The sequence below is a fragment of the Mus caroli genome, chromosome 2, assembly GCF_900094665.2.
Source record: "Mus caroli chromosome 2, CAROLI_EIJ_v1.1, whole genome shotgun sequence".
In the NCBI taxonomy this organism is placed as follows: domain Eukaryota; kingdom Metazoa; phylum Chordata; class Mammalia; order Rodentia; family Muridae; genus Mus; species Mus caroli.
The window spans coordinates 26,737,536-26,753,094 of NC_034571.1; the positions used below are offsets into that span (position 1 = coordinate 26,737,536).

Sequence of the window (15,559 nt, forward strand, 5' to 3'; positions counted from 1 at the left end):
TTCTTCTTCTTCTTCTTCTTCTTCTTCTTCTTCTTCTCCTTCTTCTTCTTCTTCTTCTTCTTCTTCTTCTTCTTCTTCTTCTTCGAGGCATTGTATCTCTGTGTAGCCTTGGCTGCCCCTGGAACTCACTCTGTAGACCAGGCTGGCCCCTAACTCATAGAAATCCACCTGCCTCTGCCTGCTGAGTGCTGAGACTAAAGGCATGTACCACCACACTCTGCTCAAAGGTTTTGTTTTGGTTTTGACCAAGAAAATAACACTGGTAGAAGCCAGTGTTGTGGGTGCCCCTTGGGAGAATCTAGAAGGTTTAATGTGAGCCCTGCTGTGGAAGGCCTGAGTCACAGCTGGGAAAGCTACTTTAAAAGTAGACAGAGTCAGACCTAGGGCATAGCTCAGTTGGAAGAGTGCTAGCCAGACACTCACAAAGCCCTGATCCATCTGCGGCTCCACATAAATCAGTGCATGCCTGCAATTCCAGCACAGGGGAGGTGGAGACAAGCGTACTAGAAGTTCCGGGTCATCTGCTGCATGATGGAGGGCATGAGACCCTGCCTCTAAAGGGAAGACTGAAACCAGTGTGGTGGCGCACGCCTTTAATCCCAGCACTCGAGAGGCAGAAGCGGGCAGATCTGAGTGGTCTAGGCCAGCCTGGTCTACAGAGTGAGTCCAGGACAGCCAGGGCTACATAGTGAGGTTCTGTCTCAAAGGGTGAACGAGATGTTCTCGGGAAGCTGAGTGCCCTGTTCCTGTGCCTCGGAGTCGTAAACCCGGCATTACCAGGAGGCCCCATGAGGAAATGGACCAGGGGAGCATTTCCTAGAGCGAGCGGTGGCTGTCTTGTAAGGCTGTGACTGGGAACAAGTCAGAGACGTTGGGAAAATAGCTTCTTCGGATTCTATGCTTCCTCCATGTAGATGCCCGGGCCCTGGGTAGAACTCTGAATCCTTTGGTTACTAGCCACTCGACAGACAAAAACTGAATAAGATCCTGTCGGGCATCAGGCGTGGGGGAAGAAAGGGGGTGGGAGAGAACCCGTGTCTTGCCAGAGTTCTGGTCCCCTGGGCAGGCAGATGCGGAGGACTGCCGCGCGTTCCCCACGCGCCCCGGGTGGCTGTCTGGCTGTGTGAAGCTACGGATTTAATCCTCGTGGGTGGGGGCTGGGTGGTGGTGGACAGGGGGCAGTCTGAGGTTTCTGGGCCTCACGGAGGCCAGAGATAACAGGTTCTCAGTCTCAGACATCCCAGATGCTACTGGACACCCAGGAAGAGCTGAGAACAAAGTGAGGACCCTCGACAGTGGCTCGGTCAGCCCCAGGGCCAAAAGGAGAGGGCAGGGGGGGAGAAGGGGCGCTGGGTGGTTCCCATGTGGGCGAGAGTCCTTGGTCTGTAGGAAGGCCTTCAAGTTGGATGTCTTTAGGGGAAAGCCTATCTCATCGTTCAAGCACAGTGGGTCTTGATGAGGAGAAACAGTCTATGGTTTTAGCGCTTTGTTGTAGAAAGAGAGCGGCCGGCCATGACCATGTGGAGGGAAAGGGGGGAATGGAGGGGAAAAGGGGTAGCTAGAGATGAGAGTAAGAAAGGTGAGAGCTTAAGAAAGAGAGGAAGGGCCAAGCAGCCCCTTTTATAGTGGTCTGGCTATCCTGCAGTTGCAGGATAGCTGTGGGGAGGAACATACCTGGCTATTGTCAGGTAACTGTGAGGGTGGAGTCTAGTTAGAATGCCAGGAGCTTGGGACATTGTCTGTGTGACTTATAGTCACAGAATTATGAAGTTGGGGTCTCTGGGAATATGGCTCACTGTTCTGTCACTTGAAGAGTTTTCTACTGGGTCTCTGGAGCAAGCCTCACTCGACCAAAACAGGCTGCCTTTCACGGTCCCACAAGATCCCAGTGCTGTGTGGCCTGGGTTCGTCACATTACCTCTCTGATCCTCCCCAACCTATACTGTAAACTGGGTTTAATAGCGAGGCCTTCCACATTTTAGGAAAGGCTCATAACCCAGCATCAAGAGAGCAAGGAGACTGGAGGAGGTGAGAGCCAAAAACCAGGGCTAAGGAACAGCCCAATCCTGACCACAGGCCCCCTGCTGCGGGAAGGCAGGGGCACAAAGTCTTGCTGGAGACAGCTCTTGGAGCCTCGCCTAGCAGGGCTGGGCCAAGCTTGCAAAGCAAATTTTCCGCCTTGTAGGGACTCACAACTGGGTCATGGAAACCTCCAGCCTTGCTTTGGAGCTTGGTCTCTGGGAGGGCAGGGCTGTCCAACGGTCAGGGTCACAGCAGGTCCCACCGGCCTGGGATGGGAGGACAGAGCGGGGTGGGGGGACGGAAGGATGGGGTCCTGGGAGGACCTGGGTGGGATCCTTAGTCATGCTCTTGATGGGATGCAAACAGGTCTTCCTGGGGAGAAGGAAGTGGGGGAGGGATCTCGGATGCATCCCCACACTCAGCTTCCAGGAAAGCCCTGGCTGCCTGAGGAGAATGTGGGAACGGTACTCTTTCCAAAAGACAGGGATACAGGACCTTCGAAGGGGGTTTTCTTAGCCCAGGGCACTCAGTAGCCAATTTTTCTCCTTCTTGGATGCTCTGGAGGGGGCAACATTTATTGTCTTGATGACTGTTGGGCCCTGACCCAATTTCCAGGCCATAATTCATCTTTCTTCAACCCACCCTGGTACAGAGATTGGGGATGGTATAGTTTTTTCTTCCTTCCTTCCTTCCTTCCTTTCTTTCTTTCTTTCTTTCTTTCTTTCTTTCTTTCTTTCTTTCTTTCTTTCTTTCTTTCGTTTTTTGAGACAGGGTTTCTCTGTGTAGCCCTGGCTGTTCTGGAACTCACTCTGTAGACCAGGCTGGCCTCAAACTCAGAAATTCGCCTCCCTCTGCCTCCCAAGTGCTGGGATTAAAGGCATGTGCCACCATTGCCCAGCTTAGTTTTTTATTCTTGAGTGTCCAGGAAAACAGAGCTTGGGGCACCATTCTCTTGGGGAAAGTCCTTGGTCAAGCCAAGCCTCAGTTTCCCCATCTGCAAATAAGGGTCTTTGCTGATGACCTCTAAGACCTCTTTGGACTCCGAGTCCTTTAAAAGATGAATTGTGGAACAGGGGCCCTGCAGCTGGCTTTGGATTTTCTCAAACCAAACCTAGCCAGGCATATGGCTTGTGTCTATAACCCCTGAGTAAGGCAGGAGGATTGCCATGAGTTGGAGGCCCATCTGAGCTTTAGCAGGAGACCCTTCTCAAAAGATAAACAAAGCAAAGCACTGAGCAGGAGAACCAGCTCAGGGGTTAGAGCGCTCACTGCTCTCCCAGAGGACCTGAGTTCAAGCCCAGCGTCTGTATCTGTCGGCTCACAACATCCTGGAACTCTGGCTCCAAGGATTCAGACACCCTCATCTGATCTCTGTGGGCATCCGCACACATGACACACACATACACACCTTTACAGATAAAATAGGTATTAACAAAACAACTGAAGCTGGGTCTCGGTGGTGCACACCTTTAATTCTAGCACTTGGGAGACAGAGGCAGGCAGATCTGAGTTCAAGGACAGTCTGGTCTACAGAGTGAGTTACAGGATAGCTAGGGCTACACAGTGAGATCCTGTTTCAAAAAGAAACAGACAGACAGACAGACAGATAAACCAAAAAAGCTGGATATGGTGGCTCACAGGTTTGTAATTCCAGCCCTCTTTGCATCCTGGACTAACAGAGACCCTACCCAAAAGAAGCAAACAGAGAAAAACAACAAAACCCAACACAAAATTAGATCGCTCTGGTGTCTGGTCCAGCCTCAGCTCACTCTCCTGCTGTCTGTGCTCTGCAGAGGCCCCAGGCCTCACAGGGGAGAGGAAAGCCCCCAGGGCCCCCTTGGGCCTCTGTGTCCTGGTCTGGAGGCAGTTAGCAGGCAATGCCAGCCCTTGTTAAAATGTAGGTCCTTTGCTAAATTGGCAACTGGCCATCAGCCTTAGATTAAAACCAGACCGAAGCCATGAGCCCCTTGTCAGACTGGATTTGCAGCTGGGTAGCCCCCCACCCCGCAGCCTCCTCCGTTCCCTTGTACTTCAGGCGCCTCAACTTCCACAGCTTAGGACTGGGAGCGAATGGAGTCACAGGAATGGAGACCAAGCTGCCCATCTGTATGAGCAGGAACACTTGGCTCTGATGTGCTGAGGCCTGAGAAGCCATCAGCCTGGGGACCTGAGGGACTGTGACTACCAGTGCCTCACAGGAAGCTCCAAGCCTGAGAGACCATTTTTGTGTGCCTGCTCTTTTTTTGTGCTTGAGAATAGCATGCGGGTGTTCTCTGCTGAGAGCGGCATCCCTGTCCCCTCAGTCCCTGAAACCTTATCTCTCTGAAGCTATGGCTTTGCCTTTGACAAAGCATTGCTTAGCCTACCATGCCTCAGTTTCCCCACAGGTAAGATTGCACCATGCGTAGCCAGGGAAGGACTGATGTGAGGTTAAAGGAGTTGACCTACGGTTCCCACTTTGTAGCTGTGCTTCCTAGGGCAGGGAGTGGTTGTAAGGCCTGCATAGCCGAACCATACCCTAGTGATGGGCCAGAGATGCAGTCTAGGATTCCCCTTCCTCTTTGGCCAACCGTCCTTTCTTCTCTCCTTATTATTTTCTAGTTTCTTGAGACAAAAAATTCCCAATTTAGGCTGCTCCCAAACATACTCTATAGCCCAGGATGACTTTGAACTTCTGACCCTCCAACCTCTCCTTTCCTGATGCTGGGATGACCTGTGTGCACAACCATGCCCAGTTTAAGTGGTAGCGGGAACGGGCCCCTGGGCTTCACCTGCGCTAAGTAACACTGCTATTGAGCCACACCCATCACCAGCCCTCTTCCTACTAATGGAGCACTCTCCCTTCCTGCTCATTTTGTGGCACCCAGGGCCAAAGATGTGGCTTTCTTCTCTAGGGGCCATTCAGATGAACCCTAGTCGCTACCAAGGACGCCTGAAACCTCAGCCAAGTCCCACACTCTATGGCACCCCCAGTCCCTGCCTGCTCTATCCTTTGTCATGATATGTTCTACATACAGTTCTTGTAGCCCCGGATCCCCTCCTCTGAGAAAGAGCTCGTGTTAATTTGTTAAATCCGAGTCAAGGCCCCAGGGACCGGTGGTTTATTTTTCTGATCGTGTTGGCAGAGATCATGGGGGTTGGAGCCTTTTTGGTCAGAATGAATGCTAATTAATAAAAGGTATTTATTTGTGTTGGAGCTCGCCACAGCCCAGGGTCAGGCACAAATGACTGTTTGCAGTGTCCATGGCTTTTGAGAAAGGATGGATGGACGGGCCGAGTTCATTTGTCTTCTGAAGAATTTCCAGCTAATTCCCTCAGGGATATTTAGACCCTTAAATTACGTGGACTGAGAAAAGCGGTGGGCATAGGAAGGGGAGAGGAACACTTGAATGTTTGGCAGCGAGCAGGGCTTTTAAATGCCTTTGGGTCTCAGTCAGCCAAATAAATGCCATGTGCTCCTGTCAGTGTGTCATTGTGATGCCATTGGGAACAGTGTCGCTTCGGTTATAAGAGACCAAAGGCCCCAGCAAGCCTCTGGTCTCAAGGTTCCGACAGTCTCTGCAGAGCAGCGGAGCAGTGGGAGCTGGCGGGAGAGACTGGGGCTTTGCAGTTTCTTTTTTTTTTTTTTAAGATTTATTTATTATATGTAAGTACACTGTAGTACACTGTAGCTGTCTTCAGACACACCAGAAGAGGGCGTCAGATCTCATTTCCGGTGGTTGTGAGCCACCATGTGGTTGCTGGGATTTGAACTCTGGACCTTCGGAAGAACAGTCGGGTGCTCTTACCCACTGAGCCATCTCACCAGCCCGGCTTTGCAGTTTCTGTTTGCACACTCCTTTGCTTTATTCTGTTGTCTGTTCTTGGGAGTGGATTCAGGGCCCTATTCGTGCTTGAATTCTAACACTGAAACACATCCTCCACCCCTCTTACGTTTCCTTTAGAGTCAGATTCTCACTAACTTGCCCGGGCTGATCTTGAACTCACTCTGTAGCCGAGGCTGGCTTTGAATTTATGGTCTTTCGAGATGATCTTTAAATGTGTTAATCACATGTGATAAGAGGCCCAGCCATTGCCTTTATATTTAATGGGGGAAAGGGGAGCAGAGAGTGGTCTGGGAACCAAAGGAGACTGCGCACAGCTCTCCTGGGATGCAGCCCACCCAGTGAGCACCATCCACATTGAGGGCAGCAGGATGAGACAGGACCGGCACGCCAGTGACCTGGGGCTTGGAGAACATTTATTTATTTTCCAAATACTTGAAGCCAAGCGTGGAGCCCAGAGGGAATCCCTGTTCTCAGGAGGCAGAGCAGGAACCTGTAACAGCAGCCCTCGCTGGGCCAGTGCTGTGGGCTCATGGTTGTGCTGTCTGGGGTCCGCTCCTGGGCTCGGCAGTGGCTGAGTCCTGGGTCCATCCACCACTGTACTAGAGAGGTCCAGAGGACCAGGCTGTCATACAGAGCAGGAGGGCTCATTTTTTGAGCAATAGCTGTCAGTGCTCTTGCGCTGAGGACTCACATCATCTTGTCCAAGAGCAAGCTGTTTTCCCCAAGCTCCCATTATGAAGATTTCCTTTAGCAAGACTGCCCAAGACTGTCGTGGAGGCTCTGAGAGCTGCCCCAGGCAATGTCACCAAGCCCTGGAGTGAGATAGCCATGGGAAGGACCCCAGAAGGATGGAGCTACCAAGTCTTTCAGCAGGCAAGGGTCCTAACTCCAAACACACAGCCTGGAGAGAGCTTAGAGCCTCAGTTTCCCCAAGTATGAAGTGGCTCAGCACCTCACAGCCATGCTGGACTTCTGTGGGAGGTTCTAGGATCATTTCTGGCCTAGACTGGTTTTGCTGGAGTGTTCAGCATCCAACTATCCTGCTGTCATGACCCTGGGGGACAATGACTAAAACCCCTTGGGGGACCCCTACTGGCATTGGGGAAGAGCCTGGGCCTTGAGAGTCTTTGCTGGGAGTCACTGCCGCTACCAGCGCCAGCATATCTGGCCCGAGAGCCATTGTTTCTTCCCACCACCGTTCAGTGAGGCGAAACCTGCAAAAAGTGGTTTTCATTTAAACACCCCCAGTTTCCAATTGCTCAGAAACTTCCCGAAAAACTCTCCTTTTTTGGCTGAAAAGCCTCCTGCATTGGGTGTGTGCCCAAGTGGCGTTGCCTGAAGGAGGGCGAAAGTCAGCCCTAGGGATGGTTCATGTTCCAGAGGCGTCCATCTCCACTTTTGGACTCTTGCTCACCACCTGACTTGCAGTGCCCGGCATTAGTTATTTTGGTTTAGGATTTCTTTCCCATCAGGGGGTGGAGTGGGGGAGGGGAGGGGTGAAGTGGGGGCGAGGTGGGGTGGGGGTAGAGGTGGGGATGGGGACATTCCCAGGCACCAGGCACACTCATCCATCATAGCCTTTTCTCCTAAGACCAGACAGGGGTGTGGAGTGACAAGGAACCTGGGGGAGGGGGCAGGTGACAAGGCCAGCGTGTACCAGCCATTCTGGCTGCCTCTCCCCTTACATTTGGCTCATGTTTGCAAGTTTTTTCTAAAGAGGGGTAACTGAGTGTAAGCTCATCTGATATGCCAGGGTCCCTCAGCCTAGCTCCTGCTGCCATTTTGGAACAGAGTGCCTGAGCAGGGGGATGGGAGTAGGGGGGCACTCTGACGGGTGTGCTGGAGCACGGGTCCTTAACTCCAGTCACACCAGTGAGAAAAAAAAGTCTGCAGGGCTGGGCTGTAGCTCAGTGGTGAGCGCTTGGCAAGCATGGGGCCTGGTTCCATCCCCAGGAGTAAATAAATGGAAAGTGGGATCAGGGGCCGGGTGTGGGGGCATGCTTCTCTAATCCTGGCACTCAGGTGGAGTTCCAGGTTAGCCTGGTCTACTGAGTAAGTTCCAGGACAGCCAGGGCTACACAGAGAAATCCTCTCTCTCTCTCTCTCTCTCTCTCTCTCTCTCTCTCTCTCTCTCTCTCTCTCTCTCTCTTTATGTGTGTGTGTATGTGTAGTTGGGTGGATATGCATGCACCATACTGCTCCCGTGGAGGTCAGAAGACATCTTTCAGGGAGTCAGCTCTTCCACACAACAGTAGTGGGCCACATCTAACTCGTACTCATTGACCAGAACTCCCACCTCTAGGAATCCGCAGCACACGTGCACAGCAAAACAAACAAACAACAACAAAAAACCTTCTGGTTTACTATGGAGCAACTTATTGAAGATTCTTTTAGCTTCCAAAGATTGGAAATGCACCCAGTGTCTACTATGAGGGTCCTTTAACAGTCTGCAGCACAGTTGTGTGGGGACTAAGCACTAGGGCCTGTTCACCGACTGAGTGAATGAGCCCTGGAAAGCTTGTTACACAGGGAAAACATGGATAGCACAAACGACATCCTGAAACGAGAGAGGAAACACTACATGTTATACTTGAAAAGACACTACTGGAGGGTTAGTGCAACAATTAATTTAAAAACTGGTTTCTGCAGATAGAGGGAGGGACGGGAGGGAAAGCAGAGTTAAGTGTGCAGAGCAGAGATGGAAGGCTCCAGAATCTTAGTAAGTAAAAGAGACCACTCAAAGCCACAGCACACAGGGCATGGCTGTGTGCCTGTTGGCTCTTAAATGTTGTATTTTGCAGTCTTATAAACCGAGGGGCATGGGTCGGGGGCACCTGGGGCCTTTGCTCTGCTTCATCCCCTCCTGTGTCAACTGGACAGGGCACCATGGCAAGTGATGTGTCCTAGCTATTGAAGCACACATTTGGGAGGCTGGGTATTGGCTCAGTGGGTAAAGTCCCTCCTATGCAAGCATGGGGACCTGAGTTCAGATCCCCAGCACCCATGTGAAAAGCCACATGCACCACAGGGGTCCCGGTGGAGACAAGACAGGCAGGTTCTGGGTTTTTGGGGGGGCCACAGTCTGTCTAGTTCAGAGAAAGACATAGTCTCAAATGAATAATGAGTGGGTGGATGGGTGGGTGGATAGATGGATGGGTGGACAGATGGGTGGGTAGATGGATGGGTGGGTGGGTGGGTGGGTGGATGGGTGGGTGGATGGGTGGATGGATGGATGGATAGGTAGACGGGTGGATAAATTGGCAGGTGGCTGGATATATGGATGGCTGGATACTTGGATGGGCAGACAGATTGGCAGGTGGGTGAGTTCAATGGATAGTCATAGGCCAAAGATGAGCTAAGAGGACACATTCCTACCCTTAGGTCCAGGGCTACCTGAAGAAGGAGACTCAGGAAAGCCAGTGTAAAAGGAGCAGATGGCTGATCCTATGGATGTCACTGCACAGCGCCACAGGGACCCCTATAGGGCACAGGGAACATTGTGTGCATAGTGCAGCCACTGTACTGACTGACCCTCCACCTTTCCTCAGGTGACTGTCCCAGCCCCGGCCGTGGCAGTGCCACCAAACGAAAGAAGAAGCAGCGTCGGAATCGAACCACATTCAACAGCAGCCAGCTGCAGGCGCTGGAGCGTGTATTTGAGCGCACACACTACCCTGACGCCTTTGTGCGTGAAGAGCTAGCTCGCCGTGTCAACCTCAGTGAGGCACGTGTCCAAGTAAGTGGGGTCCATCCAGAGGCTCCCAGGGAGCCCACATCCAGTCTGGTGACCCGTGGTGACCTAGGGACAGGCACTTGCCAGTGGAGACAGTTAGCTCAGAGCACCTGGAGCCAGGAGAGTGAAGTTCAGATGGAAACCTCGTTCCTCATGAACAGTGTCTAACCCTGCAAATGAGTAGCTCATCTCCCGTGCAGGCTATGCTGTGGTTCAGGGAGCCAATGCTTATGTAAAAATATAGAGCAGGAGTGGAAGACAGCCCAGAGGTTAAGTGCTTGCCATGGCGGGAGGGCCTGGGTTCAGATTCCCAGCACCCGTGTAAAAAGCTGAGGGGGGCAGCGTGCACCCACAGTGCTGGGGAAGTAGAGACAAGAGGACCCTGGGGGATTGTCGGCAGCCAGTCTAGAACAGGCAAGCTCAAGGCTCAGTGAGACTCTCTCAATAAATAAATAAAACAAAACAAACAAATAAATAGAAAGAAAAAGACAACGTGGAGGGAAATAAAGATGCACACTACTGACCGCTGACCACTGATTGCTGCACACCCACGGATGTGTGTGCATATGAATATGTGCACGTGCACACAGCACACACACACACACACACACACACACACACACACACCACTAGGACCTTAGAGCTGTGCCAAGTGGGAAAATTTTGGGAAAGCTCTGCTCTGTGTGTCCCTCCTAACCACAGAACCAGAGGGCTCACCTGTCCATTGGGCTGTTTTTGGTTTTTATGTGTCAGACTTCCCAGCACGTAACACAGGCACTATTGATAGGAGAGGGTCAGAAAATGAAGCCCTCAGCCCAGGTCTGGGGTGGCACCAGTGTGTTCCCAGATCCACAAGGATGTAGGTCCCCTCAAAGTCCGCCAGACCCTGCTCGCCACACTCTCCCTCTCAGGTCTGGTTCCAGAACCGCCGTGCCAAGTTTCGCCGGAATGAACGTGCCATGCTGGCTACCCGCTCTGCCACTGCCTCGTTGCTCAAGTCTTATGGCCAGGAGGCGGCCATTGAACAGCCTGTGGCCCCTCGACCTACCACGCTGAGCTCAGATTATCTATCCTGGCCCGCATCCTCCCCCTACAGGTGAGAATGGGGGACTCCTTTGTATCAACAAGTGCAATTATACACACCCCCATGGGATCTTTAAGACTACCTCTCTGGGGAGCTGTAGAGAGTTGGATGGTGTGTGGATGAGTGTGTGTTTACATGACAGTGTGTGTGGGTATTCAAGAGCCTGCATGTGAGTGCTCATGTATACACGGGATCATAAGCGTGTGTATGTCCACATGAGCATAGATATGCATGTCTGTATGCACACACAGGGGGGAAGCCAGGCCTGCCTGGAGAAGAGCAAAGTGGGTTCCATGCTGAGATAGCTAGAAAGCTGTAGGAAAAGTTTCAGGCTAGACCCAGCACTCTTTGTCCATCTCCAGACGGGAAACAGAGTCTGGGAGTACTGAGGGCAAGTCTTTCTGTCCTGTGATCCTGGCAAGGTCTAGGGCCATGGAGAGGAGTGATGTTGTTGAGATAGATAGATAGATAGATAGATAGATAGATAGATAGATAGATAGATAGATAGAATAAAATAAAATAAAAAGCTCCTGGGCTGGTGAGATGGCTCAGTGGGTAAGAGCACCCGACTGCTCTTCCGAAGGTCCAGAGTTCAAATCCCAGCAACCACATGGTGGCTCACAACCATCCGTAACGAGATCTGACGCCCTCTTCTGGTGTGTCTGAAGACAGCTACAGTGTACTTACATATAATAAATAAATCTTTAATAAATAAATAAATAAATAAATAAATAACTCCTTCCTTGGACTGGAAAGATGGCTCAGTGGTTAGGAGCACTGACTGCTCTTGCGGAGGACCTGTGTTCCGTTCCTAGCACCCACATGGCTGGTCAGAATTGTCTGTAACTCCAGGTCCAGAGGATCTGACACCCTCTTTTAGACTCTATAAGGACCAGATACTCATGTGGTATACTGAGATACATGTAAGCAAACACTCATACACATAAATAAAGCATAAGATTAATCTTAAAAAATAATGACTCCCTCCAAGATGGCCAGGACGGAAAGACAGATTGCTAGTTGGGCCACCGAATCTTATAGCTTCCGGGGTTCTGTCTCCTCACCAGTATAGCAGGCTCTGCGGGAGCTGTGAGCCTCTGGGAGGGGGTGTTGTGGGTCCCGTGGATCTCCAACCCCCTTCCCTGACCTATTCTCACCCAGAAGCACTTGGTCACAGAGTAGTACTAGGGTACAGAGCACATGTCCCACTCTCAGGAGGGTCACAATCCAGAGAAGAATGTCAATAAATAAATGGTAAACATCCCACGCTGTAGCCTGGGCCATCCTCCTGCCTCAGCACTAGAGGTGTTGGGATTATAGTGGTGTCCATTGGTGAGGCTCTTTTGACCCAGTGCTATGTCTGGATGCTTGTCTCCTCCCCCAACCCTACAACCCTGGCCCGGGCTACCCTGAGCTCATCAGGGGAACTAAGACTAGCCAGATCCACCAACTGGGACCTGTGTTTCTGTCTCCCCAGCTCCGTGCCTCCCTATAGCCCCGGAGGTTCAAGTCCTGCAACTCCTGGAGTCAACATGGCCAACAGCATCGCCAGCCTTCGCCTCAAGGCCAAAGAGTTCAGCCTACACCACAGCCAGGTGCCCACAGTAAACTGACTGTGCATTGGGTCCAGCTGCCTCCCTGGCCCAATGGCAGACTGCAGCAAAGGAAGTAGCCCTGTCTGTCTCTGTCCTCAGACAAACTGGGCAGCCTCTCCCGTGCCTTTTCTCCATCACAGCTTCCTGAGTTCCAGAGGCCTGTTGGGTGCTGGAAGCAGTTGAACAAGTCACTGCTGTGGTGGCTGAGATTGTGGCTTAAGGCACCTGGAGTGGCCTGGCCAGAAGGCGGAGCTGGAGTCCGCCAAGGAACTCACTTACTTAGTATTAAAACCAAAAAGCTTTTGTCTTTAAGGAATAAAACCATTTTTCGTAAGCTCCACGAGACTTCAGAAGGGCAAGGCGGGTGCTCCCAGAGGGTGCTCCCAGAGGGTGCCAGGCAGGACCTGGGTGGCCTGAATTCTAGCCCTCCTGGTAGACAGAAGTCTAACAGCAACACTTGACCTGGGATGGCTCATTCGGCAGCCACAGTGGGGCTCGCTGCCTGCACACCTGTACAGTGTTTTGGGTGTGGTCCTCAGGCGGGAGGAGGGGCAGAAGGCTTCTTTAGGAGTCTTGCTGGATGGTGGCCAGGGCACATCCCTTTCACTCCATGGGGATGTGGAAGAGGGGTGACCATTCCTAGAGTGTGGAGAGGGGTGCAGGGATTAGACTCTTGCTGCTGAGCATCCATGGAAGGTACCCTAGTTTCTTTTCTAGTTGATGGGACAAAATATGCTGGCAAAAAGCAACTGAAGGGAGAAAGGATTTATATTAGCTCATAACTCCAGGAGTCAGCCAGCACTGTGGAGAAGTCAAGGTGCCAGGATCTTGCAGCAGCTGGTCACATCCACAGTTAAGAGCAGAGAGGGACACCACATGCATGTTAGTGCTCAGCCTCATCTCTACACTTCCAGTCAAGAGTCCCCGCCCCCAAGCGTAGGGAATGGTGCTGCCCACAATGGTGGGTCTTCTCACATCTTTTTGTTTTTTGTTTTGTTTTGTTTTTGAGACAGTTTCTCTGTATAGCCCTGGCTGTCCTGGAGCTCACTTTGTAGACCAGGCTGGCCTTGAACTCAGAAATCCACCTGCCTCTGCCTCCCAAGTGCTGGGATTAAAGGCGTGCGCCACCACGCCCAGTTTTCTCACATCATTTAATGTAATCAAGACAGTCTGCCACAGTCTGCCATAGGCAACCTGATCCAGAAAACTCCTCATGAGACTTTTCTCCTTAAGTGATTCCATATTATATCAAGTTGATAATTTAAACTGAGCATCACGTGGCTAGAAAGACGGCTGTGTAGTTAAGATCACTTGTTGCTCTTCCAGAGGAGCTGAGTTCAATTCCCAGACCCCACAGGGAGCTGCTTACAATCTTCCATAATTCCAGCTCCAGGAGACCCAATGCTCTCTTCAGACTTCTGTGGGCATCTGTACTCATTTGACATATGCAAAAGAGATACACAGTCTTTTCTTTTTAAATTATTATTTATTTACACTCCAGTCATTGATCCCCCCTTCCACAGTTCCTCATCCCATTCCTCCTCCCCCTTGCCTCTGAGAGGGTGCTCCCATCCAGGCTTCCCCCTTCCCTGGAACCTCAAGTCTCTCAAGGATTAAGTACATCTTCTCCCACTGAGGCTAGACCACGCAGACCTCTGCTATATATGTGCTGGGTGCCTCAGACCAGCCCATATATGCTACCTGGTTGGTGGCTCAGTGTCTGAGAGATCTCAGGGGTCCAGGTTAGTCGAAACTGCTGGTCTTCCTATGGGGTCGCCCTCCCCTTCAGCTTCTTCAGTCTCTCCCCTATTTCAACCATAGGGGCCCCAATGGTTGGGTGTCGGTATCTGCCTCTGTCTCAGTCATTGCTGGTAGAGTTTCTCAGGGGACAGCCATGCCAAACTCATGTCTGTAGCACATCATAGCATTAGTAATAGTGTCAGGCCTTGGTGTCTTCCCATGAGATGGATCCCAAGTCGGGCTGGTCATTGGACTGCCTTTCCTTCAGTCTCTTCTCCATTTTTGCCCCTGCAGTTCTTTATTTGGGTCAGAAATTTTGACTGTGGGTGGGAAGGCCTCCCTCCACTTGAGGTCCTGTCTGCTAACTACTGGAGGTGGACTCTTTAAGTTGCCTCTCTCCAGTGTTGGACATTTTGGCTAAGGTCACCCCCATTGAGTCTCTGGCACTTTCTAAGGGTCCCCCACTCCCCAAGGCTGCTTATTTCTATTCATTCTCCTGGTCTTCTGGGCTTCTTATGCCTTCCCCCTTATACCTGATCTGTTCCCCTTTTCCCTCCCCATCCCCTCCTCCCATCCAGGTTCCTCCCTCCCTCTGCCTCCCGTGAATATTTTCTTCCTCCTTCTAAGTGGGATTGAAGCATACTCACTTGGGCCTTTCTGCTAGTTACACTTCTTTTGGTTTTTTGAGACAGGGTTTCTCTGTGTAGCCCTGGCTGTCCTGGAACTCACTCTGTAGACCAGGCTGGCCTCAAACTCAGAAATCCTCCTGCCTCTGCCCCTCTGAGTGCTGGGATTAAAGGCGTGGGCCACCACGACCAGCTTGCTAGTTACACTTCTTTACAATCTACGGGTTGTATGCTAGGCATTGTGTACTTTTTGGCTAATATCCACTTATCAGTGATTATATACCATGCATGTCCTTTTGGGTCTGGGTTACCTCACTCAGAATGATATTTTCTAGTTTCATCCATTTGCCTGCAAAATTCACAATGTCCTCATTTTTAATAGCTGAATAGTATTCCACTATGTAATGGACCATAGTTTCTGTATCCATTCTTCAGTTGAGGGACATCTGGGTTGTTTCCAGCTTCTGGCTATCACAGATAAGGCTGCCATGAATGTGGTGGAGCACAGATCCTTGTGGCATGGTGTGGCATCATTTGGGTATATGCCCAAGAATCGGTATAGTTGGCTCTTTAGGTAGAACTATTTCCAATTTTCTGAGGAACCGATATATTGATTTCCAGAGTGACTGTACCAGCTTGCAATCCCACCAGCAATGGAGGTGTGTTGCTCTTTCTCCGCATCCTCACCAGCATGTGGAGATACACATTCTTATACATTTTTTAAAAAATGTGGGCTGGTGAGATGGTTCAGTGGGTAAGAACACTGACTGCTCTTCCAAAGGTACTGAGTTCAAATCCCAGCAACCACATGGTGGCTCACAACCACCCATAATGAGATCTGATACCCTCTTCTGGTGCGTTTGAAGACAGCTACAGTGAACTTATACTAATAAATAAATCTTTGGCTGGAGCAAGTGGGGTTGGCCAGAGCA

At 51.2% G+C, this 15,559-nt stretch overlaps 1 protein-coding gene across 2 annotated transcripts in view; it reads left to right on the forward strand.

Annotated features, from left to right (window-relative positions):
• The window catches only part of Prrx2 (paired related homeobox 2), a 48,113-nt gene extending 35,518 nt beyond the window's left edge, over nt 1-12,595 (forward strand). Inside the window, exons 2-4 of one of the 2 annotated variants that reach the window (XM_021155560.1) lie at nt 9,398-9,585; nt 10,494-10,678; nt 12,144-12,570. In XM_021155560.1, the coding sequence (XP_021011219.1) occupies nt 9,398-9,585; nt 10,494-10,678; nt 12,144-12,279 (509 nt within the window). In that variant the 3' untranslated portion in view covers nt 12,280-12,570. Of the gene's footprint in view, nt 1-9,397; nt 9,586-10,493; nt 10,679-12,143 lie in introns of both variants that reach the window. The other variant, XM_021155559.1, reaches the window with a different exon arrangement.
• The last annotated feature ends 2,964 nt before the right edge of the window (nt 12,596-15,559 follow it).